General features: G+C 40.8%; 1 protein-coding gene across 1 annotated transcript in view; it reads left to right on the top strand.

Moving 5' to 3' along the window:
* The first annotated feature begins 9,468 nt into the window (after positions 1-9,468).
* Positions 9,469-24,982, top strand: part of LOC136874551 (uncharacterized) — a 58,198-nt gene continuing 42,684 nt past the window's right edge. Inside the window, exons 1-2 of the mRNA XM_068227841.1 lie at positions 9,469-10,111; positions 19,681-19,820. Coding sequence (XP_068083942.1) covers positions 9,469-10,111; positions 19,681-19,820 — 783 coding nt within the window. The remainder of the gene's footprint in view (positions 10,112-19,680; positions 19,821-24,982) is intronic.

Genomic DNA, 24,982 nt, shown 5'->3' with positions numbered 1-24,982 from the left:
TGGGGATTAAATCAGAGAACCCCAGAATATGGAATTTAACCATTTGAGCTTCAAGCCCCTAGTTTACACATTTACAATTTCAAAAAGGTAGTATTTAGACAAAGATAGAAATCTCCCAAATTCAAGAGCACTTTGCTACAACAAATTTACAGCCTTCCAGAGGCACTCCTCAATATTACGGTAGAATTTAGAAATCACAGAAAAGAGCTTACACGCTCTCCCACTTTAACCAATTTCTTACTGCCTATTCAAGGCGACATTACATCAAAAATCTTATAATTTCTGACCTCTCTACAGTAGGTCCGTCTTATACTTCTACAACATTTACTCAGGGGTATCATTTACCCAAACTACTGGGCCTTCGCGGAAAGAAGAACAGGGTAAATTAATGACCCGAACACAAAATGAATGGAGGCGTACACTTGCACTCCTAGAACATTACATATAAAACCCTAATTGGGTCTCGGCCCGATGATGCAGAGGCTAATCCCAAGCTACGGAGGTGACTCGAATGAAAGTTAATTTAATGCATTACGGGAAATAAAAAAAACAGTTACAAAATCGTAGTCACCTCAAACCAAGTTGAAGGGGAACTCGAGAGGGTAACTCACTCTCTATCCCCGAATTGCAGTTAAGGACGTTATGAAATTTTACATTAGCCGAAAGGAAATTTACATTTTAGAAAACAGATTACATAGTTAGAGATTGGGACCTTCCCCTCGTGTAAGTCTGGGGAGGGAGCTACAGAAAAATAAGTCTGGTGGTCATTACCTTGGCTGTTGAACTGCCTGGCGGAGAAAGAAGCGCCCAGCCTCCTGTCTTAACACACACACACACACACACACACACACACACACACACACACACACACTCTCTCTCTCTCTCTCTCTCTCTCCCTCTCTCAGAAATACGGCGATGCAGAGACAATGTAGCCGGAAAGGCCGCAGCTTATATACACGAGGGGACGGTTCTATAGGGTTCTGGACTAATCCGGATACATCCTCTCGATTTTATTGGTAGAATCATAAGTTAAACTCAAAAACTAATAAGAAGCCTGTGGTAGGCTGAAAAATAATTAGAGAAAATTCCTATTGGCCAAATTCAAAACTGGCGGAATGAGAAAGAAGTGTTGCAAACCTTGAAATATATATATAAAAAATGAAAGTTAATTTACTTGAGAAAACCCATAAACACGAAACTTCTTTAAATCACAAGTTCTTCCACCTTGCACCAGAGTGCATGACCTCAGTTTTGTAATGACATCTATGGAGAAATGTCCAAACTTCTTCATATACACCAAAACAAAACAAAATAAATCCATTCAGTTTAGGAAACTTAGAAATGGCATACTTCTCAATTATTCAGTAGTAGCATCTTCTGGTTAATGTCCCAATTTTATGCAGTAGCAGTTTCACGTTTTGCAGGATAGATAGAGTTCTTTAAGGCGCTTATTTTGAATGAGCGGGGTTGAGGTGTACCTCTCGGTACAATTATTATTATTATTATTATTATTATTATTATTATTATTATTATTATTATTAAACGTCCATTTCGTCCACATTTATTACCATCTGACTGAGTGGACGTTGAGTTGCCATTCCTTTAACTGGAGTAGTTGTTTTAATTATTGGAAGCCAATGACATGGCACTGAGGCGCCGAAACTTCAATAAATGCTACCAACTTCAGCCGGGATCGAATCCGTTATCTTGAGAACTGAAGGTCTATGTCGTTGAAGTTAGCTAAGTTATAAAAATGCAATTGTTAATGACATAAACTCTAACAACAGGTGGAGTGATTGTACTAACTCCATACCGCCCCAAGGCCCGATAAAGAGTGAATGGCTGATTATGAACATCTCTCTTGGTAAATTATTCCAATAACTAACACGCCTTCCTATAAATGAATATTTGCCTTAGTTTTTCCCTTAAATTCTAACTTCATATTGTTTGAATGTTGTTTTGTGAATGCTCATTTCAATTTTGCTACACTCCTTGTTTATTTCGTCGACGCTATCCAAAAGGAATTGAAGGTTTCCTAAATTGTTACCAAGTATCCCGGTGCCATCTGCAAAATGGATGTTGTTAATTCGCTTCCATTTGACCTTATTTAGTTTACTAGTTTCATCAAGAGAAATTCAGACATCAGCTTCAGAGTACAAATATGAGTGGGGAGAGAGAATACATTAATAATAATAGTCTAATAATAAATTGATAACAGTTTTTGAAAGAAATAATATAAGAGAAGGGGAAATTATGGACAGAGATTTTTAGAAAGAGGGTAGTAAGTATGGAAGGATTTCAAGAAAGATTGAACAAGAACCCTGGTGCGAAGTGGTCCGAGGACAGAAAGGAAAATCATAGTGAAAGGATGAAAGAATATTGGAACGAACGGAAGAAAAAAGAACAAAGTATGAAGAACAGAATTGAAATTGGCACGTGGTCCTTAGCAGGCTTCATCGGACAGAAGAAGAAAAAGAAGAAATTATAATAGTTTAAAACAAGCACTAAAGCCATATCAGGCGTTATCATCTCATGCATTAAGTAAACAACACACTTTTCTTTTCCTTCTTTCACGTCCTTTCCCACAGTCTGTGTCTCACATGTGGGCTTGCTCCACTTTTACTGCAGGCTGCCCTTGCTGACGCTTAAGCTATATGGATGTATTGATTATTAAGTGTTCCTATTGTGGTTGGTATAATGATATGTATTAGGGCGAAAACAAACACAAATACTCAGCCCTCAAGGTAGAAAAATAATCCAAAGACGGCTAAAACCTCCATTCCGGCCAAGAGTAGAACCTGAGGCCCTCTGAATGGAAGGCTACTCGACTGACCATTTACCCAAGAAACTGGACATGATTGTGACATCTCAAACCCTTACATTTGATAATCAACAAAGTAGAAAATTAAATTGAATCTTGAATATTTCATAAATAATTTGTAAGTTTTTTATATCTTTCTCGTCGTGGTTAATCTGCCATGGAAAATGGAATGAATTTATTTTAACGTCAGTATTTTTTTTTGAACCGGGCTTTCAACATCAAGTGCACTTATTATTTAAACAAAAATCTCCTAAATGTAAGGTCGAGAGGGTGTGTAAATAACTTCAATATATAGATAACATGTGGTGATCGTATATCAAATTGAGGCATAACATCTTAACATTACTTACTGCCGTACCATTCGCTTAAGTGCTACATACAACATACACTTTCCAGCTGGAAGAGAGCCATCTCAAAAGCGGTTCACTACGAATAGTTAAATCAGCTTTAACATTTAAACTACATGACGTAAAGGTAATAACACAGGTCTTCTAGTATGAGACGAGTACTCGAAAACTGGTTTCTACTCATGGCGTAAACTTATGATACATTTCGATCATTCCTCCACACTTTGTCTATTGGCATGCTACAACAACGTTGGCCCATGTCACAGAACATACTCAGCCTGTCCCGACTTCAAACTTAAAACCATCATTTCACGCGTAGACCAATATCTCTTCTTCCAGTAGGATAGTATTCAAGAGCAAGCTTTGATCTTTCTAATTTGTCCTAACTCACGAAATTCTATTTTGTTTGATCGTTTTATAATAGGCTGAAAATGAAATGGCGTATGGCTTTTAGTGCCGGGAGTGTCCGAGGACATGTTCGGCTCGCCAGGTGCAGGTCTTTTGATTTGACTCCCGTAGGCGACCTGCGCGTCCTGTTGATGAAAAGATGATGAAGACAACACATACACCCAGCCCCCGTGCCTGCGAAATTAACCAATGATGGCTAAAATTCCCGACCCTGCCGGGAATCGAACCCGGATCCCTGTGACCAAAGACCAGCATGCTAACCATTTAGCCATGGATATGGACTATAATACGCTAATTATATGTGACAGAAACGTATTTTAATGATATACATTCAAATAGTGATATTTATTAAAGTACAGTACTGTTGTTATTTCAACTAGCGATTTCCATCTAAACATATCCGACAGCGAGCAATATCTTACACAGAACAATTGCCAAATTGATAAGAAAAAAGGGTCCGCCTCTGTGGTGTAGTGGTTAGTGTGATTAGCTGCCACCCCCAGAGGCCCGGGTTCGATTCCCGGCTCTGCCACGAAATTTGGAAAGTGGTACAAGGACTGGAACGGGGTCCACTCAGCCTCGGGAGGCCAACTGAGTAGAGGGGGGTTTGATTCCCTCCTCAACCATTCTGGAAGTAGTTTTCCGTGGTTTCCCACTTCTCCTCCAGGCAAATGCTGGGATGGTACCTAACTTAAGGCCACAGCCGCTTCCTTCCCTCTTCCTTGTCTATCCCTTCCAAACTTCCCATCCCCCGACAAGGTCCCTGTTCAGCATAGCAGATGAGGACGCGTGGGCGATTTACTGGTCATCCTCCCCAGTTGTATCCCCAAACCAGAGTCTGAAGCTCCAGGACACTGCCCTTGAGGAGGTATAGGTGGGATCCCTCGCTAAGTCCGAGGGAAAAACCGACCCTGGAGGCTAAACAGATTACGAACGAACGAACGAACGAACGATAAGAAAAAGAGGTCCACGACTGAGGGTATTGAACCAAGGAACACATTGCCGAAAGAATTATGTAAATAAGTTTAGGGTAGGATTTGATAAAAAAAAAAAAGAAAACGAGTAAAGAAACAAGCGCTTTTGGGCTGTATTTCCAGAACTGCGTTTAGGTGGGGAGTGATTCTTGTATTTATGTTTTTTAGTTTGATAGAGCCATCCAAGACTCACAATTTGAAATATTTGCGGGCTCTTTATCCCTTCAACTTTCGACACAATTGAGGAAATTGCTTAGTTTCACGTTTATCGTAGTATGGAGGCCCCTACTTTGTCTCCTAAGAAATGTTTTCAACAGTAAAATCACTCAAATAAACATTAACCCAACTTCAAACACATCATTCCCCAGAAAATGTTTACAAACTGTACAATCACCGATCTGCATTTAAAATAAAATCAATGTTGTTCATGGTAATTTTAATATTATAATAACTTTTTTGTTTAATGTGTTTTGCTTTGAGGTCAAAATCTCGAAACCACAGGCCTGCTCACTGAATGCCATCTGTTGAACTAGTCGGGAACACACACACTGATGTGTCAACTTGGAGGTTAAAATCTACAAACCACAGCCCTCATATGTGCACACGACATGTGGGGAGTTATCCGGTATTGTAATCAGGATGATCTTTTAACAATTTGCTTTACTTCGCACCAACACAGGTAGTTCTTATGGAGACGATGGGACAGGAAAAGGCCGGGAGTGGAAAGGAATCGGCCGTGATCTTAATTAAGGTGTGAAAATTGGAAACCACGGAAAACGTTCTTCAGGGCTGCCGACTATCTCCCGGATGCAAGCTCAGAGCTGCGCGCCCCTAACCGCGCGGCCAACTCGCCTGGTAGGATGATCTTTAATGCAGGGTGAAACACCTTACACTACACTTGATATTTATTGTACTATCTGTTTATACTTCCGATTCACTACGTTACGTCAGAGAACACAACAAAGAGGTCCCTGTTGTCAAACACAGCACTAGTGGGCGCTAGAACGTCTTTCAGGCGACGGCCAACAAAATGGTGGATGCTATCCAGATTCCTCAACACTATCTGTTCAGCTAGTCGGCAACACTCATGGTCAATATACGCGTATATCATGCCTGCCATATGTCGCAATAGTCGAGAACAAGCTGACAAGCTCAACGGTCACCGTTCTGTTCTCACCCATGTGCGACTTCCAAACCTTAAAGTAGGCATAGTCATGATTTTATAAAATTTTAAGCTGAATTTCTTCTTGAGCCTTACATTTAGTGTTCATCGAATTGTTCCAGGCATATAGGCCTACTGGAGTTTCTTTTTCATCTTGTTAATTTTATTAAAAATCCAGCGATCCTGAATATGTCTTTCAGTACATTGTATGGCGCGATGTTACCTAGCAACCACGCAGGCTGTGATGTGAAGTATTGATAGATGGCCATGGCATACAGATCCATGGCCTGTGCAGCTCTCAAGGTACTGTTGCTAGGTAACATCGCGTCACACATTTACATTTTGTTACATACACTATTTCGTTCCTGCCTATTGTGATTTCTTGTCTTTCGCATCCATTTCTTGGCACAGGCCAGAGCAAAGTGTAGCTTCCACTGAAGTCTCATCCATGGCTGTGACAATATGGAAGCTGCTGCAATATGGGTGGTGCTGAGTAATGACATTCAGAGCACCACCAGTGTGTCTGAGTGTCATGAAAGGTGTAGGTCGTAGGGTTAGCCGTGCTAGAATAGTACTCTCTGGCCCAGTGAGGAAAGTAATAGCAAACTACCTCACTCCACATGTTGCCTAGTACGCCTCATTTTGGTACTGCCATTGGTTTTTGTGGTTTCCCTATAACTGCATAGCCTTTGGTGGTGCTATTTGAGGATCCAACCAGCCTCTGGGCTGATGTCCTAACAGGCAGACTATTTCGTTACACAAATTTTCGGATGAACCTCAGCTCTAAGAAATATTTATCTCAACATATAAATCACAACCAAGGCAGGTAATGCAAAGTCTGATCATGATGTGATGATGATTTAGTCGATTTTTATGCACGAGAAAGATTTAATTTCAGATATATTATATACACAGAGGTCGATTCGGGTTTTGATATCTACGTCTGGATATCATTCTTTTGTTAGCCAGCAACCTAGGTACTTGAAATATGATCCTTTTCAGTGGTGTCTCCACTCAGGATAGCAGTGCTGCAGTGGTTTAGTCATTGAAATCAGGAGAGAGGCTGCAGGAAACAGTGAAAGACACAAGTCCTTAACCGTGCTTTGACACACACTTTTCGGTATCAACCAGCATAACCAGGGCTAAAATCAACTTCGTCTGAGATTGAAGCGCCAGCACAGAAAACCAAAATCCCCATGAGAAGAAATTTAATTTTCTTTATCTGCCAAAGAACGCAAGGAATCTCTCGCTCCAGACCATACGAAGAAATTCACATTAAACAGACTAAGGACGCGATTAGGCAGATCGAAGGTCAAGACACAAAAGTTCTGTGAATGTCGAGAACATTGCAGTACTTGGTTACTGTGTCATCGCGATGCAGTATGGACTTTATGTTAGCTATGGCAAGCGCTCTTGCAATGGTTAGATACTAGACAGGAACTGTGTGATATCTCTTGTATCCATAGTTTCGATATGATGACTTGTACTTTTAACCACAGGAGAAATTGCTATTTTATTTTGATATAAATATGTCTTAGAGCTGCGTGTTTACCCGAAAGTATGAGTAACTAAATAATGCAATATAACTAAATGTGTGATGCGACGTTACCTAGCAACAGTACCTTAAGAACTGCACAGGCCATAGATCTGTATGTCATGGCCAACCGTCAATACTTCACATCACAGCCTGCATGGTTGCTAAGTAACATTGCGTCACACGTGTTACTGAAAGACATATAGAAAGTCTTTCGGGATCTCTGGGGACAATTTTTGAAGGGTAATTAACTTATGAAAAACCATGTCTCAACCAAAGAACATGCTCAATTGGAAAGCCACCATTTCTAGATATAGCCCAACAATGTAATTTCCATTGCAGCAGAGATTTTCGTAGAGCTAGCATGTCTATCTTATCCCACTCTTCTTGACAGGCTTCCCAGGGGCCATTGATAGTGCGTGGACGTCCATTTCCTAACGCCCTTTTTGGGAGTCCTAACGCACAGAAGTCCATGGGTGACTCATCGGGTGCTTTCACCGGAATGTCGGTAAAAGGAATTGTTACGAATTCCTGTTTTCATCCCCATTCTCTCTAAGAAAAGACGAGTCGAACGGGAGGTGTGACTGGATGCTTTATCTTGATGTAGCTATACCTGGTTTTTCACCCTCCCATACAGTGCTGCGATATCTGTGTTTAAATGGGTGTTAAAATATCTTGCCGATAGTACTGTATGTAGAGTTCACCTTCACGTTATTAGCGACACGGTGAATCGTTAACTTTCCTGGCATTCTTTACAGACCTGCAAGGTTTGATTTCAAAAACTGTCTCTAGGGCGGTAGTGAATCGAGCGGGGTTTGTTACAATCACTACAGTCTGATGTTACCACATTTTTCCATCTGTCCCCTGCCAGATAGGCCTCATACAGCTTTCTTGCGTTCCGAAATGTGACAAGGCTACAGCTTGTGAAGTCGGCGCTTAAACCGCTTTTCTATTTGCGAATCCTTATTGATTGTGATGTTATCTGTTGAAACAGACCTCCCGAACTTACTTGCGATAGTCCCTTGGGGGGCACGGTTACCACCTGAGACAAGGGCCTTCACTTTCCTCGCCACTTCTGGTGTATGGCTGGTAGCTGGTCGCGGATTTGCCTGTTTTTTACCCTCTGGAATTAATTCCAGTCGGCCTTTGCCTCTTTTATTTAATGCATCACTCATTCCGTTCTTTGATATCAAGAAATCATGCTTCTTGCACATTCCTTGGATTGCAAAAATAGCTATATTTAGTATCGGACATGGGTATTATATAGCCCTCCCAGGAAGGGTAAATCCGCTACACACACGTTCTCAGAACTGATGTGAATCATCACTCCCCGTTCTGACGTACTTAAGTTAATAACAGCGCCTTCATCGGTCTTCAAACTCGTCACCAGAGATCCCGAACGACCTTCTGTATTTATGATCGTTTGATTTTACCAAAGACAAATTTACTGTGAATTTAACAGTACAGCCTAAGCCACTGACGAGCGCAGACGTGTTGAGTGGAGAGTCCTGGGAGAGCGAGAGGGGAGCGTAGGTGTGGAGTGCAGGAAAGAAGTGAAGAGTTTATTGACAATGATTGGTGTGGAGCAATACAGGGCGACCATAAGAAGATATCAGGGAAGAAAGAAGAAGTGAAACCAGGAGGGTGTAGAATGGAAATGGGAACGAAAGGAGAGTTAATGCTGACAGCGGTGGTGATTATAATAATGCTATGGATTGGGGGAGTCGAGCTGAACCCAGGTCCGACTTCCAGTGGAAATATGAGATAGGAACACGTGGAAGCAATCAGAACGGTAGTAAAAGAGGTGGTTGTTGAAGTCTCCCCCTTTGAGCAACTCAAAAATATGATACAGGAGCAAACGAGGGAGTTCGACAATATGAAGAGATGGCTCCGAGAAAGGGCAGACGACACAGCATCCAAAGTGAGGAAGAATGCCAAAGAAGTTGCAGTTAAGGGAGAAAATAGGTCGATTAGAAGAGGAGACGCTGAAACTCAAAGCAGAAGTGGAAGCCAGTATTCTAAATCGCAGGAAGAAATGCCTATTTATATATGGTGTGCCTGAGGAGAAGAGGGAGGACAAAGTGCTCACAATTTATAAAGTGGTGGACCTAATTCAGGGGAAAATGAAAATCAGTTTTAGCGAAGTGGACATAGACGATGTGCAGAGAGTAGGGAAAGTTAGGGGTAACAGGCCTATTAAAGTTCAACTGCTTTCTACGTTGATGGCCCATATTGTGATTGTAAATGCGGGCAACATGCAGAGAGAAAAAATATGGATTAAGAGGGACGTGGGAAGTGAAGCGATCAGGAATTCAAAAATTCTCAAGAAACATATGATACGAGCTAGAATTCAAGGATTGGGAGCAGTTATCAGGGGACAGGAACTAATAGTGTCAAACGGCAGCCGGAATAAAACCTGGACTGTGAATAAATTGATGGTCCTAGAAGAGAAGATAAAACAAGAGGAAGTAACAGAGAGGAGTATAGTGATTAATGGGAAAGATAGAGAAGTTATAGACAGTAATATTGGAGAAGACGGGGAAGGCGGTAAGGTAAATACCAAGAGAAACAGTCAGCTGAGCGAAGGAAGGCAGGGAGAGGCGCTAATTGAAAGTGTGATCATAAACAGTGATAAAGAAGGAGTAGTGGGTAATGGGGCGAGAATAAGAAGGTCTGGAGATACAGATATGGTTATGGTCACAGCTACAGACAAGGGAAGTCAGCAGAATGATAGCAGTGAAGAAACGGAGGCAAAAAGGATAAAGGAATGTTCAGAGGCAACCTGGAAGAGAGTAGAGCTGTTCATGAACGGAGGGAGGAGCAGAAGGTTAAGAGACATGTGGGGAATAAAAAGGAATGAGGAGGGTATTGTAACAAGAAACAAAAACGCTAATAAAGTGACCAGGAAGTAATAGAATAGTCGCAGAAGGTAGGGTGACAACATAAGGAGTGAGAGTGGTATTTTTATGTTAGTTGTGTAAGGTGTAAATGGGTTTGTAGTGTGTAAGTCGAAATTAGCAAGTTGTATTTGGTTGTAGTGTGAGTGGTGAATTATTATAGTAAGTTACAATGGATACAAGAGGGCGGTATTAGAGGGAATAGAGATGTTGATCGTGATTTTGAAGAGTATAAGTAAGTGTGCTAAGGGAGAGGAAGTCATATAATTGTAAACTAATGTAGAGTTAGAGAGTGGTGTAATTGGTTGTTACGGTAAGTGTGCTATTAGTAGATCTGGTGGTATGGTGGAGAAAAGAGTCCAGGTATTATGGTATTTGACAGCAGAGACTTAGGAGTACGGTGTTGTATTGTAGCTGGTGTTTGGATGGTGAAATTATTGGTGAAAGGTGATGGGGAGTTGTGTTTGAGGATAGGTAATAAGTGGTACATTTATTGAAAGAGCTTGGGAGAAGTGTAATTAAATGGTTATGCTGAAGGGGTAGATTTAGTGATATGGGAGAGCGATTATAGTAAGTGGTGGTATGTGCATATTTGAGTTGCCTTGGGTTGTTAAGAGGTAATTGGATATGAAATGCCTAGTGTCTTTAATGTGTATAAATTGTTAGTAAGTTAAGAGTGAAGAAGCCATTTAATGGTAACATACTGTAGAGTTGGGAGTGATATAATCGGGCTGTTACGATAAGTGTGGTATTAGGCAGATGTGGGTGCGGAAAAGTGTAGAGGTAAGTGTATGTGAAATGCCTAGTGTCCTGTGTTGATAGTATAATGAGAAATGATACGAGGAAGTAATTTAGTGTGTGTATTAACCGTAAATGAGCTAAGAGTGAGGAAGTCATTTAATTGTTATTGAAGGTGCGAGTTTGAGAGTGGTGTAATTGGTGCGACAGTAAGGGTGTTAGTAGGTATATGTGGTGGAAGGGTGGAGGAAAGTGTAAAGGTATTATGGTATTCAATTGCATATGTTTACGGGCTTGGAATGACACTGGGGTTGGTGTTTGCGTGGTGAAATTATTGGTGCAATGAGATTTGGAGTTGTGTTTATGATAGGTATTGTACTGTGTGTATTTATTAGTAATGGAGTTGGTGAAATGTATACGATTAGAGTGAACGTATTGATGAAGTGTGAATTAGAGATATGTTTATAGTTAAGTTGGTATATGGAGATATATGTCTGTGTAGTAAATTTAATCTTGGAAGGTTGATTTAGAACAATGTTGTTTCACAGAATATTTAGTTGAAGAATTGGAAATGTTGGATGGCTTTCTGATTGAGCAATTGAGAATGAAGTGGATCCCTATGTCTGTATAGTAAATTTAATCTTTAGTGTGGGGATGATACTAAGTAATGTTGTTTCGCTGAGTATTTAGTTGAAGAGTTGGAAACGTTGGATTACTCTCTTATGGTGCAAATGAGTATGAAGTTAGAGCTCTAAGTAGTTCAGAGCTTGTGCAGTAAAAGAGATAGGACAGCTCAGCAGATTGAGTAAGTATAGTGAAGACATTAAGTAATTCAAATGGTAGAGGACTGCCTTGTGTAAACAGGAAAGTTAGCGCGCTCAGCGGAAAACGTGATCTTGCCAGGGTACGCCAGGAGGGGAATTGTGTTGTCAGACTGGCTTACTCAGGCACGCAAATCTGGGACATGGGTTACGTTGCGTAACTCTAGCAGGTGCGCATCCTTTCCAAGTCATCAGGTTATCAGCATCAGTTGCTCATTATCATTCAATTTTGCCTTTATCAGTGGCGCATTTCATTTTAGTTTGCCTTATTGATTTTGCCATTCTATTTTGCCATTTTAATTTTGCCTGTTTGTCATTGTTCATCTTATATTCCGTTCGCCGCAATGCCATGGCCATTGGACCTCCGAGAAGGAGTTGTTCAAGGGCCATATATCAGTATCAGTTGTTCATTCCATTATAGTTTGTTTTGGCTTATAGGCTGGGCATTTACTATTTTTCTCATTTAACAGGTCAAATGGGTATTTTTTTACTGTAGATCTGGAGGAAAATAATAAATAATACTACTACTACTGTGAATTTTATTTACCTTTTTCTTAAGTTTTTATGTACTTAGGATCTATGATAATATATATATTACATGCAGTGAAACGTCGTGTTCAGTTATTATGGTAATATTTCTGAAGAAAACATATTGGTATAGGAAGCCTCTGACCAGGCGGACGTACTTTCATCGCATCCCACACCAAAGATTGCCAATACGTCGACTGTCGGCTTCATGTCGATAAACTTCTGCTGTCACTGGCAAAAATTATTCTTCTATGTGGACGAGAGGGGTAGCCGTAGTGAAATGTGTCATCCGAATTCAATAGGAAACATTCATGGAGGTCACTAACTTACAGTGCATTTGGAAAGTTACTAAACAAAGTTTGTCCGAGCTCGATAGCTGCAGTCGCTTAAGTGCCGCCAGTATCCAGTAATCGGGAGATAGTGGGTTCGAACCCCACTGTCGGCAGCCCTGAAGATGGTCTTCCGTGGTTTCCCATTTTCACACCAGGCAAATGCTGGGGCTGTACCTTAATTAAGGCTACGGCCGCTTCCTTCCCATTCCTAGGCCTTTCCTGTCCCATCGTCGCCATAAGACATATATCTGTGTTGGTGCGACGTAAAGCAAATAGCAAAACAAAAAGTTTGTAAAACAGGATCTATTCAGTTCTGGCAGACCGTTGGTAGACGGACAGACCAGAATTAGAATGCTTGCCAAGTCTCATGCTAGTCCAACAAACTGTGTGAGGTGCACAAACATCGGAACAGGCGTTCCTCGGAGAATGGTGCAGAAAATGTTGAAGTGTGAACAGTTCTATCCGACCATGTCAAAGCTTCTACATCATCTAAAGGAGGACGACCCTCGCCGCAGGTTGGAGATCCTGAATTATTCTTGCTTTAAATATCGATCAAAAATTTTCTTAGAGGAAGCGATGTTTTCCTGGAAGCAAATGTTTATTTTTGTGAGAAGGTAAGAAAACATTATATGAGATACTGGTCAAACACTAACCCCAACCGGATCACCGATAGCAAAATCAAAGACTCTCAAAAGTTAATGGTGTAGTGTGGTTTATGGGATGTTAAGACTGTTGGTCCATTTTCTGTATGCTGGGCGATTGAGTGGTACTAGAACTTGATGTAATAGTCTGTTTTCCAGAGTTGTTTGTGAAAGTCAGGTATGCATAGTGTTTATACTGACTGCGGTGTTTTAAGTCTTAGCCACCCAGTAATAAATTTAGTTTAGGATAACTACTTCCGACTCTAGTGTGTGTGTGTACGTATTATTATTATTATTATTATTATTATTATTATTATTATTATTATTATTATTACTAAAATACGTATTAAATGCGCACATCTAAAATGTTTTTATTCTAGCAGTAATAACCAACTAGAGAGCAAACTTCTTTGAAAGAAATTTACCTCACCAAAACATATCCACATAAAATTAAGGTAAGACTCCTACCACAAAACACCAGGTAAACTAATAAGGTTAGAGTACAACCATTCGACTTACAGAAAATTAATGAAAGTTTCACTCAACACCTCAGTACCAGACAAGTACCTCAAATATGGGAACATATTAAGAATAATATAATTGAAACGGCAAAGTCCATAGTTCCACGAAACAAGAAGCGCACACACGTATGGTGGATTGATGAATGTGAACATCATCTTACCCAACGAAAGCATAGTTAAAGTGGTGATCACAGAAGACAGCACAGAACTGGGAGATGTTTATAACCCATCCTCAACTAACAAACAAGATAATACGCCAGGTTAAACGACAACATTTCGAAACACAGCTACAGGACTAAAAAAAATACAAGGGACTATTACAAGACATTAAAATAATACACGCCGAAATACGATGTTCCAAGCATACACTTTCGGAATGATAAAGGAGACATTGCTTATAACAACCACGAAAATTGCCACTTGCTTGCCAAATACTCTGGAAAACTTCTGAACTGTGAACACCAATTGTGACCTTCGAAGGACCTCAAACTATGACAGTCAACCAATACTCTCAACCACCATGCAAAGACGAAGTGCGCCCAAACATTGCCCTTTTAAAGAATAATAGAGCCCCTAGTGATAACTCAATTGTGTCAGAGATGTGGAATAAGTCTGATGAAGCTTCGAGTAAGACATTAATGAATATCTTTGAAGAGGTCTGGAAAACCACTAAGGTGCCTGATGTCTGGAAATCAGCCCTCAACTACAATGGGATCTCGCTTTTAACTATAACCTACAAGATTCATTCTAAAGCTCTCATTTTAAGAGGTGAAACACAAGTTGATCCATAGCTTGATGAATATCAGGGAGGATTCACGAAGAGGCGATCATGCACTGAAAGATCCTTAACCTTAAAACTATAATTGTACTTGCCACCCTAAGAAAAAAAGATCTAGTGATATTTTTCATAGACTTTCAGAAGGCCTATGATTTGATCGACAGGAAGGCACTGATAAACGTCCTGGAAAAGTTTGGGCTGGACAATAAGACTAGAAACATAATCAAAGAAACCCTGACTAACACCAAATCCAAGGTTAAGTTTCTAGGTGAAGTTTCAGGACCCTTTGGCATCAACACTGGAATCCGACAAGGGTATGGTTTATGACCTGTTATTTTTAATTACGCTATCAGAAAAGCCATCAGGGAATGGAGAAAAGCTCTCGAAGGAAACGAACTTCAAAGTGGGCTCAGTTTTAAGGGATCTAAAATTAAACTTCATATAGATGGCCTGGCTTTTGAAGATGATCTTGCAATCCTAGCACCATGCGTTGAAGCAGCTGAGCAACAGATTGAGGAATTTTATCATAAGGCAGGCAAAACAAGTCTCAAAGTATCAACTGAAAAAACAAAATATACGGCCAATATTAAGGACAGTCAATTTAAGATAAAAACAACGCAGGGCGACATTCAAAAGGTTGAAGCTTTCAAATATTTAGGAGAGTGCTAGATATGAAGAATGTTGAAAAACAGGGTGCGGAGGAAAAATTAATGAAAATGAAGGCAGCATATGTGAAGACTCTTAAGATACACAGTATGAGAGCACTATCCTGGGGAGCTAAGATCCGACACTACCAGAAAGTTGTAAGACTAGATATTGTATATGCGTCAGAAACACTGAGCTTGAGAAATAAAACTTCAAAACGAGAACTGGAGAAACTAAAACGAAGGATAGGGAGAAAGATCTTAGGACTCATTAAAAAGGAAGGAACATGGAAGCTCAGAAATGAAAGTGCATAACAAGGTGGAAAAAGTAACGGACGTCTTCTGACTGTCTTCGGTCTTGTGTTCCGTATATCTGACAGCAGACTGACGGAACAGATCCTAACACAAGTTTGGAATCTCAAAGTTAAACCCGGATGACACTAAGGAGTGGCTGATGATTTGAGGCTGAGCGGGATAACGGAACAAGATGTCCTAGAAAGACGCATCTTTAAACAAATAATCCAGGATTGGAGGATACCTGAAGATGAGGTCAAACCAGCGAGACGACTTCCCTGTTCAGAGGACAGAAGAAATGCTCACACTGGCAGAATGAAGGACATGTAGACAGGGATACGTAAATATGGTTGGAAACCTAAATAAACGTGGTCCAACGAGGCCGTAACGATGTTAACAAAAGAATGCACTTATTTAATTGTCATTGACAAAGTCGTAAAATAATTTAAATCTTGACATATCTGTAAATAGATGTATTTCTTAAGTTAAAGTTTATACATTTCTTTGCTTATCTAAGTAATAAAATGTACTGCCAATTTTTGCTACTTATAAAAATTGTGGTGAATGATATGGAAAGCGCTGCATGGAGGATCCAGAAAGAACACAATTCTCTTTCAAAGAAAATTTTTCAATCTGAGAAACCGATGACCGAGCTCGATAGCTGCAGTCGCTTAAGTGCGGCCAATATCCAGTATTCGGGAGATAGTGGGTTTGAACCGCACTGTCGGCAACCCCGAAGATGATTTTCCGTGGTTTCCCATTTTCACACCAGGCAAATGCTGGGGCTGTACCTTAATTAAGGCCACGGCTGCTTCCTTCCCACTCCTAGGCCTTTCTTCTCCCATCGTCGCCACAAGACCTATTTGTGTCGGTGCGACGTAAGACAGCTTAAAAAAAGAAAGCGATGAGGTTGGAGGTCATGAAAATACTGGTGAAAAAATGAGAAATTAATAGAATGTAGAATGAGAGTCAGCGTGGAAAAAAGCAGCCAAGTGATGATGATGACAAGAGGAGAGGGAGAAGAGAAAAGAGCAATATAAATATCGAGCTCATTTGCAGAAATAAAATTGCGGTAGGATCCACGAGGCTTCTGGCATAATTAGTGGCAAAGAATATCAAGACAAATAAACCTATATTGGCAACTTTTTCGCTCGCTATTTTCTTTAAAATCAAATGAGGCAGCTGGATTTTTGTAGCGTTATACGTAGTTAGTTTTCTTGTCTTCCGTCATCCAGTTTCTTCGGTGACATTTTTATGCAGTGCCGCGCTGTTGGAAGAGAACTCATGTGTGGTTATGGCGTCATCACGTAGCGGCCTTTCTGAAAGAACGCTGGGTCACTTTTTTGTTACGAATACGTGTGGACATATTTTTGTCTTGTTTGATGCTGGGATCATCATCCAATTCTCGCGCTTTTTGTAGCAAATATAGCTGGTTACTTTTCAAAAACTTTGATGTAGTTAACTTTTGTTTTGAGGGTATGCCTGGCCGAAGCAGTAAATGCGTGCTCGGTTCGCCCAGAAAGACATGGGTTCGATTCCCCGCCAGGAAGTCGAAGAATTTAAGAAACGAGATTTTCAAGTTTTTAAAAATAATATCTGTTCATAAGGAATGATGGTACTTTGATATATGATGTGTGCATATACTGCACATAATATTTATATACAAAAGTTTATGATCGTGTATGTCTAGATAGTGTCTGGAAATATTAGATAAAGAGTTTCGCTATAGTAGCCTTACACGTCCAGTCTTAAGCCTTCCGAAATTTCGGACTATTAAGACAATGTAGAATTTCGAACATTTTCAGCATTTTTGTTGCAAACGTCACAAAAGTCGTACACGTCTATTTTTAAGTAGAATTCTGTTAAAGGTGCTGTTCATCCTATTTTTGTTTCTCTTATTTCTGAAATGATCATAGTACTATCAAAGGATAGAAAAGGGGTCCACCTATTCAATACCATAAGCTTGTACATTGTCTTACAAAACAGGGACTAATTTCGACCCATATATACTCGTATATTGGACACATATAACCAATAATAAATTAAACACTTTGGTATGCCACAATTTACAATCATAATTTGAAACAATGATGAAGTCCGAACAACACATTCAAACTTGAAACTGAATGACACATCAGAACTGCTGTGGTTGATGCCGAACTATGTCGTCGCTCCTACAGCAGCCAAATGTTCCTGAGTTGATCTTGGAGTTGGCATCCTTATCTGTATAGATATACAGATAGATGTACAGAAAGAAACTAGTCCCAGTTTTATAAGATAATGTACAAGCTTATGTTATTGAATAGGTGGACCCTTCTCTACCCTTTGATAGTTATCAGTTGTCAATACGGACCATAATGAGTGTTATAGGTTTTTTTTACTAGTTGCTTTACGTCGCATCGACACAGACAGGTCATATGGCGACGATGGGACAGGAAAGGACTAGGAGTGGGGAGGAAGCGACCGTGGCCTTAATTAAGGTAAAGCCCCAGCATTTGCCTGGTGTGAAAATGGGACACCACGGAAAACCATCTTCAGGGCTGCCGACAGCGGGGTTCGAACCCACTATCTCCCGAATACTTAAGCGACTGCAGCTATCGAGCTCGATGAATCATATAGTCATAACTTATGACGGTCATAGTATTCAACATTAACAGAAGCTAAAATTTACAAATTTTCCTATTATGCGAAATAAAGAAATTTGAAGCATCTACTGTTTAATAGAGCCTCCGTGGCTCAGGCGTCAATATACCGGCCGGCCGGAAACCATTACTCCTCTCTGCAACACTTTGTACTCTGCTGTAAGAAGGGTTACCTAGATATAAGGCGCAGCAGTTTATCGCAGTAAACTCGTGTCCTCATCTCGAGGCGGTGCAGCTCTTTTTCAGGTACACCCCCAATGGAGGTGAGCTGCATGTACCATTTCAATCACATACCAGCCCTCCTGCCAGTTTTTAAATTTCTGGCAGTACCGGGAATCGAACTCGGACCCCCGAGGACGGCAGCTAATAACACGAGCTGTTACGCTACGGAGGCGGACGTTTATCGCACTGGGCGAGTGTAAATGCGTGCTAGTAATTTTCCTTTAGTAACTTTAGAAGAAACGGAACCTACAACTCGTTCCACCACTTCTGCGTAGATTGACTTCATTTGTCTTGGCAATCGTTGGTGAATGATCTGCAAAATGCCGACGATTTGCTAAAAACATGAAACCAACGGAGAAACCGCTTCCTGGCTGTGACATAGAATAAAACGCCTGAAGAGCACTCATGTGGTGAGGAACAAGAATCCTATGTTTTCATGGGGGTAAACCGTCGGTAAAAGTTAGGCAAATTTGGTGAATAACATTCTTCACTTCAGTTAATTAAAATGTACCATAAATGGTTCAATTAACGTAAAGCAAAGCGCAATTTACGTAGCCAACTTTTTGGTTGAAGTTTTGTAAACAAACCTAGTTCATTTCTGTTATTTTATTTGTCTCGTCAGCTGGCCTCACGTTATAGGGGTAGCGAGCCCGCCTGTTACCAGGAGGCCCCGAGTTCGATTCTTGGCCGAGTAAATTTTTTTTTCCTGAATCTGAGGGCTGGTTCGAGATCTTCTCTGTCTACATGTGAAAAATGAAGAGCTGTCTGATGGTGAGATAGCGGCCCAAGTCTAGAAGTCCAAGGATAATAGTGACCACACGTCACCTCGTAATCTGAAGGCTTTCGATGTGAATATTGGTCACTTGTTAGTCTAAGACGTATCAGAGTCGTAGCGACATGGGATTTGTATGGTTTGGATTTATTTATCTCATCATCATTGTAAACATTAAATCCTGTATACGCCTATTCATACACATCTTTGATTAGACTATTCTTCTTCTTCTTCTTCTTCCTGCATCATGTCTTATTTATAGCTATTATTATTATGATATTTACGTTTCACTTGATCTTCGGATGTTAATTCTCGTTCTATCTTTGCAGGCAGACTACACGTTTTATTTTGACAAGCAAGGCATTTTCTATTCCATTTCTATTAGTTCCGAGTAGTAATACCCAAGTCCTTCCAAGGTAGGGGTATTCAACACCCTTGAGAAAGTTATTTTCGGTGCTTCCTTTTATTTAGCAGTGCCAATGCCGACCATAGAAAAATAAGTGTTATCAGACAAATCTTAAACTCGGAGTAACTGTACGAAGTTTCCAATTCCTGTTCAAAAATAAAAGGAAAGAAACTGAAGAATATATTTTCTCCATTGCAGACGAAAGCAGTTCAGAGGTGGCGTACTTCACATCAGCAACGTCACAACCTGAGGTGGCAGCGAGTGGCGGATCTTCCCATTCTACGTCTGATGAACGGAAGAAGAGACCTCGTACAGCCTTCACTGCGGCACAAATTAAGGTAGGGCCAATTACAGCTTTGTGAGCTGAGGTAAGAGACACGGTCTAAATTATTTTTGTGGGAGTACAAAGAGTCCGCCTCTGTGGTGTAGTGGTTAGTGTGATTAGCTGCCACCCCCGGAGACTCTGGTTCGATTCCCGGATCTGCCACGAAATTTGAAAAGGGGGCAAGGGCTATAACGGGGTCCACTCAGCCTCGGGAAATCAACTGAGTAGGGGGGCGTTCGATTCCCACCTCAGCCATCCTCGAAGTGGTTTCCCGTGGTTTCTCACTTCTCTTCCAGGCAAATGCCGTGATGTTACCAAACTTACGGCCACGGCTGCTTCCTTCCATTTTCCTTGTCTATCCCTTCCGATCTTCAAATCCCCCACAAGCTGCTCCTGTTCAGCATAGCAGGTGAGGCCGCCCGGGCGACGTTCTGATCGTCCTCCCCAGTTGTATACCCGACCCAAAGTCTCATGGTCCAGGACACTGCCCTTGCGGTGGTAGAGATGGGATCCCTCGCAGTCCGAGAAAAAAAACCCTGGAGGGTAAACGGATTAAGAAAAAGAAAGAAAGAAAGAAAGAAAGAAAGAAAGAAAGAAAGAGGGACGTTGAAGGTGGGATCAAGTATAATAATAATAATAATAATAATAATAATAATAATAATAATAATAAAGCAGATACCTTCAACCACTAGAAAATGATTGTACTGTCGCACCTTCGTAGTATACATTATTATATCATTCAGCTACGCTTGTTTGCAAACCGTGTTCCTGGACTGGCAGGTATGCTTTTGGCACGTTGCAGTGTCCTTCGCAAGTCAGCGGACAAAATTTTAACTTAAGAAAATAGATCAACAAGCGCGTTGAAAGTCTTCACAGAAAGCAGTTAATTGCCAGTGATGGATGGTATTTGAATGAGTGTCGGAATGCACCGAATTAATGGGAGTAAAGTTCCTCGCGACTTAGCTAAAGTATGTTACGGTTACGAACAACTAATTCGTGGACTCCCATACAGTAACTATGTCTCAAGTTTTCTACTTGCCACAAATACTGTTGTGCTGGTGGGTTATGAGCCCGAATACGTTCTAAATTGTGATCCTTGAATGTGGATTTCCAGACTGCCTCAGAGATCTCCCCAAGCTCCCGGTCAGAAGGAAATGAAGTGTCGGTAGGAACTTGTAGGTTAGATGTTGCAGTAAGGATATTTAGGAGAGGGTGTGTAAGTTACTGGTACAATCCCAGTTAGAGTATGCTTCTAGTATATGGGACGATAAGCAGAATGACTTTATTCGAGAACAGGATTATAAGGAAGGTAGCAGGATTCCTTCTGAGTGATTTACGACAGAAAAGTAGTGTGACGAAACTGTTGCACTCTATGAGCTGCGAGGACTTAGGAGAAAGGAGACGAGCAGCTCGACTACGCGGTATGTTCCGAACTGGCAGTAGAAAGTAGAAAGATAAACTTGGCATTCAAGAGGACAAATTTGATAAAATATTCGTTTATGAGAATATGAATTAAGGATTAGAGTAATTTACCAAGGGAAACGTTGGATAATTTTCCTACTTCTTTGAAAGCATTTAACTATATATAAACACGTTACTGCTACAGGACAATGAACAATGTATATGCCCTATTTTCAACGAAGACAGTGATCAGGATTAAAAGCATTGCTCATTTTCTGTTGGTGTATCTGTGGACGTCCGCCTCTGTGGTGTAGTGGTTAGTGTGATTAGCTGCCACCCCCAGAGGCCCGGGTTCGATTCCCGGTTCTGCCACTAAATTTGAAAAGTGGTACGAGGGCTGGAACGGGTCCACTCAGCCTCGGGAGGTCAACTAAGTAGAGGTGGGTTCGATTCCCTCCTCAACAATCCTGGAAGTGGTTTTCCGTGGTTTCTCACTTCTCCTCCAGGCAAATGCCGGAATGGTACCTAACTTAAGGCCACGGCCGCTTCCTTCCCTCTTCCTTGTCCACCCCTTCCAAACTTCCCATCTCCCCATCTCGCCTGGGCGAGGTACTGGTCATACTCCCCAGTTGTATCCCCCGACCCAGAGTCTGAAGCTCCAGGACACTGCCCTTGAGGCGCTAGGAGTCGGATCCCTCGCTGAGTCCGAGGGAAAAACTGACCCTGGAGGGTAAACAGATTAAGAAAGAAGTATCTGTGGACGATAATCCTACTGTTCAGCAATCTATTTAATATACCGGTAAGCTGTACAAGGTGAAACTGTGCAGTTTCACGTCCTTGCGCAAAATAAAGGCTTTCCTACAACTTAGAAATAATACATTATTTATTCGGTATTCGGTAAACGAACACAGGACACGCTGCCACTATACATTGCTTGCTGTAGGATAGACAGGGACGGATTTCAATTTTGTTTTAATTATGGCAGGGTTGTGACAGATACCATATAAGTTACACTAGAATTTATGAGGTACCTACCGCACACAAAGGATGTTAGTCACTCGAATATTTCTATTTGTTTCCACCATGAAAATTATCATACTTATTTTTAAACTTTGTAAACATTATAAGATGTTTTTATTAATGGCCCACATATCCCTGATATTTTGAGGAATTTTTCTACCTGGGGTTTCGCAGAGATGCGTTCAGGCATTTTGAGAAGCTGATACCATAAGCGGTTTGAAAATTGGCACGAATCTTTCTCTAATGGTACATGACTTTTTTTTATTTAAATCAAAGGCAATTTGCACTATCTTACCCGGCTACAGCCCCAACCCTGCTTGCTCGTTACTCTCTGTCTGTGCAGGTCGCGACAAGCGAACTGTCCCAATTTCCGCATCTTGCTTCCAGGGAAGCCCATATTTAAGTACAACATTTTCCCTCGTTGAAAGGGAGGACGACTATAATACTAAGGGTGTAGGAAGAGAAGAACACGTATAAGGTTATTCCATAGAAAAATGCTTTCTGCAATATTTGTAACTTTCAACGTTGCTCCCGTCGACGCTTCATAATTACGTGTGAAGGAAACCGAACGAATGCTTCTGTTATTGAACCGAAGCTCATCCTTAGCTCGTGTCTTAGCTGATGCCTTTCCATCCAGTCAACCGAGGTTCGAAGACCGCCGGAAATGGAGCTAGAGGACAGATTAGAGGAGGAGGTTTAGGGGCACTCGGTTCACTCGCAAGGAAAGGGGTTCGATTTTCTACCAGTAATTCAAAACCTTTAGTAACGAGTTATTCGCTTTTGGAGAGGCACATGAACCTGAGGTTCACTCAACCTACTCTAGAAATAAGTAAGTCTACCACGTTAAGTCCTGTTCGGATAATAATAATTATTATTAACGTTATTGTTTTTACGTTTGACGGTTTTCGGACACGCCGAGGTGGCGGAATTTTATCCTTCAGGTATTCTTTTACACCGACACGAGGCTGACGTATTTGAGTACCTCCAAATACCACCGGACTGAGCCAGGATGGAACCTGCCAAGTTGGGGTCAGAAGGCCAACGCCTCAACAATCTGAGCCAATCAGCCCGTTATAATAATAATAATAATAATAATAATAATAATAATAATAATAATAATAATAATAATAATAATTATTATTATTATTATTATTATTATTATTATTATTATTATTATTATTATTATTATTATTATTATTATTATTATTATTATTATTATTATTATTATTATTATTATTATTATTATTATTATTATTATTATTATTATTATTATATATAATTCGCTGGGGCCATCAAGGACCACGTTAAGTCTTGTTGCATTTGACACTGAACTTGGCCTTCTTTAGAGCCCAAATTTCCCTCATTCTTTGTGAGTGGGCCTGCTTACGCCCCTCTGTCCAAGGGGCACCGTGTCTTCTCTTCGGTTGCTCGTCTCGGTTTAGCTCGTTCGTCAATATTTTCTTGCGGAAGAGATCTCTGTTAAGGGCGTCTTCAGCTGAGATATGTAGCATTTGCAGGTCTTCTTTGGTATTTCTAAACCAGGGAATTGTGGTTTTGGGGTTTGAATAAAAAAGTGAAAGATTTCTTTAGTTAACTTTCTTCCGTCCATTCTTTTCAGATGACCGTAAAATCGTGCCCGTCTTTTTCTGATTGTGTCGGTAATTTTCTCTATTTTGCTGTAGACTTCCTTGTTGGATCTCTTTTGATGAATTCCATTTCTGTACTTTGATCCCAAGATTCCTCTCACAATTTTGCATTCTCTTTTCTCCAGTTCTTCAAGGAGTCCTTTGTTGGCATTTAGAGACAGGGTTTCGGCTGCATATAGAACTACTGGCTTCAGAACTGTTTCATAGTGACGAATCTTGGTGTTTTGGGAAAGGCATTTTTTGTTGTAGATTGTGCGGGATGTTTGGTAGGCTATTTCCAGTTTGCGTACTCGCTCCTGAAGTGCTTCTTTGTCCAGTCCATTTTTCATGATTATCTCACCCAGGTATTTGCATTTGTCTACTCGGGTGATGTCCCCGTATTTTGTATGGAGTTTTGGTGGAGCCTCTTTGATGTTAGTCATTACCTCTGTTTTCTCAAACGATATCTGCAAACCAGTTTGTTCGGCAATTTCCTTTAAAATTTCAACTTGAGCTCTAGCGGTTTCTATGTCGTTTGAGAGAACAGCAATATCATCGGCAAATGCTAAGCAGTCTGTTGCGATCCCCTTGGATTTGGTTCCTATTCTCAATGGACTGTAGTTGGTTTCCTGTAATCTCACCCGCCAGGTTCTGATGATCTTTTCAAGAACACAGTTGAAGAGTATAGGGGATAGCCCATCACCTTGTCGGACTCCTGTTTTGATGTCAAAGGAATGCGAGAGACATCCGTGGAACTTCACCTTGGATTTTGTATCGGTCAGGGTGGCTCTAATTAATGCCAGCAGTTTCAAATCAACTCCAAATTCATTTAAGATGTTTAGCAGGACTTCCCGGTCAATGGAGTCGTACGCTTTCTTAAAGTCCACAAAGACGGACACATACTGCTTGGACCTTAGTGTACAATATCTGATGATCGTTTTGAGATTTTGGATCTGTTCAGCTGTTGAGCGACCTTTTCTGAACCCTCCTTGGTATTCACCTATTTCATGTTCGACTTGTGCTTCCAAACGCTCCAGGATGGCAAGTGATAGAATTTTGTAAGTCACGGGTAGCAAAGATATTCCTCTGTAGTTGTTGATGTTCTTCATGCTGCCTTTTTTGTGTAATG

Source organism: Anabrus simplex, chromosome 5 (assembly GCF_040414725.1).
Source record: "Anabrus simplex isolate iqAnaSimp1 chromosome 5, ASM4041472v1, whole genome shotgun sequence".
NCBI lineage: Eukaryota > Metazoa > Arthropoda > Insecta > Orthoptera > Tettigoniidae > Anabrus > Anabrus simplex.
Note: the sequence above shows the minus strand (reverse complement) of the source record. Positions and strands in the feature narration are given on the sequence as shown.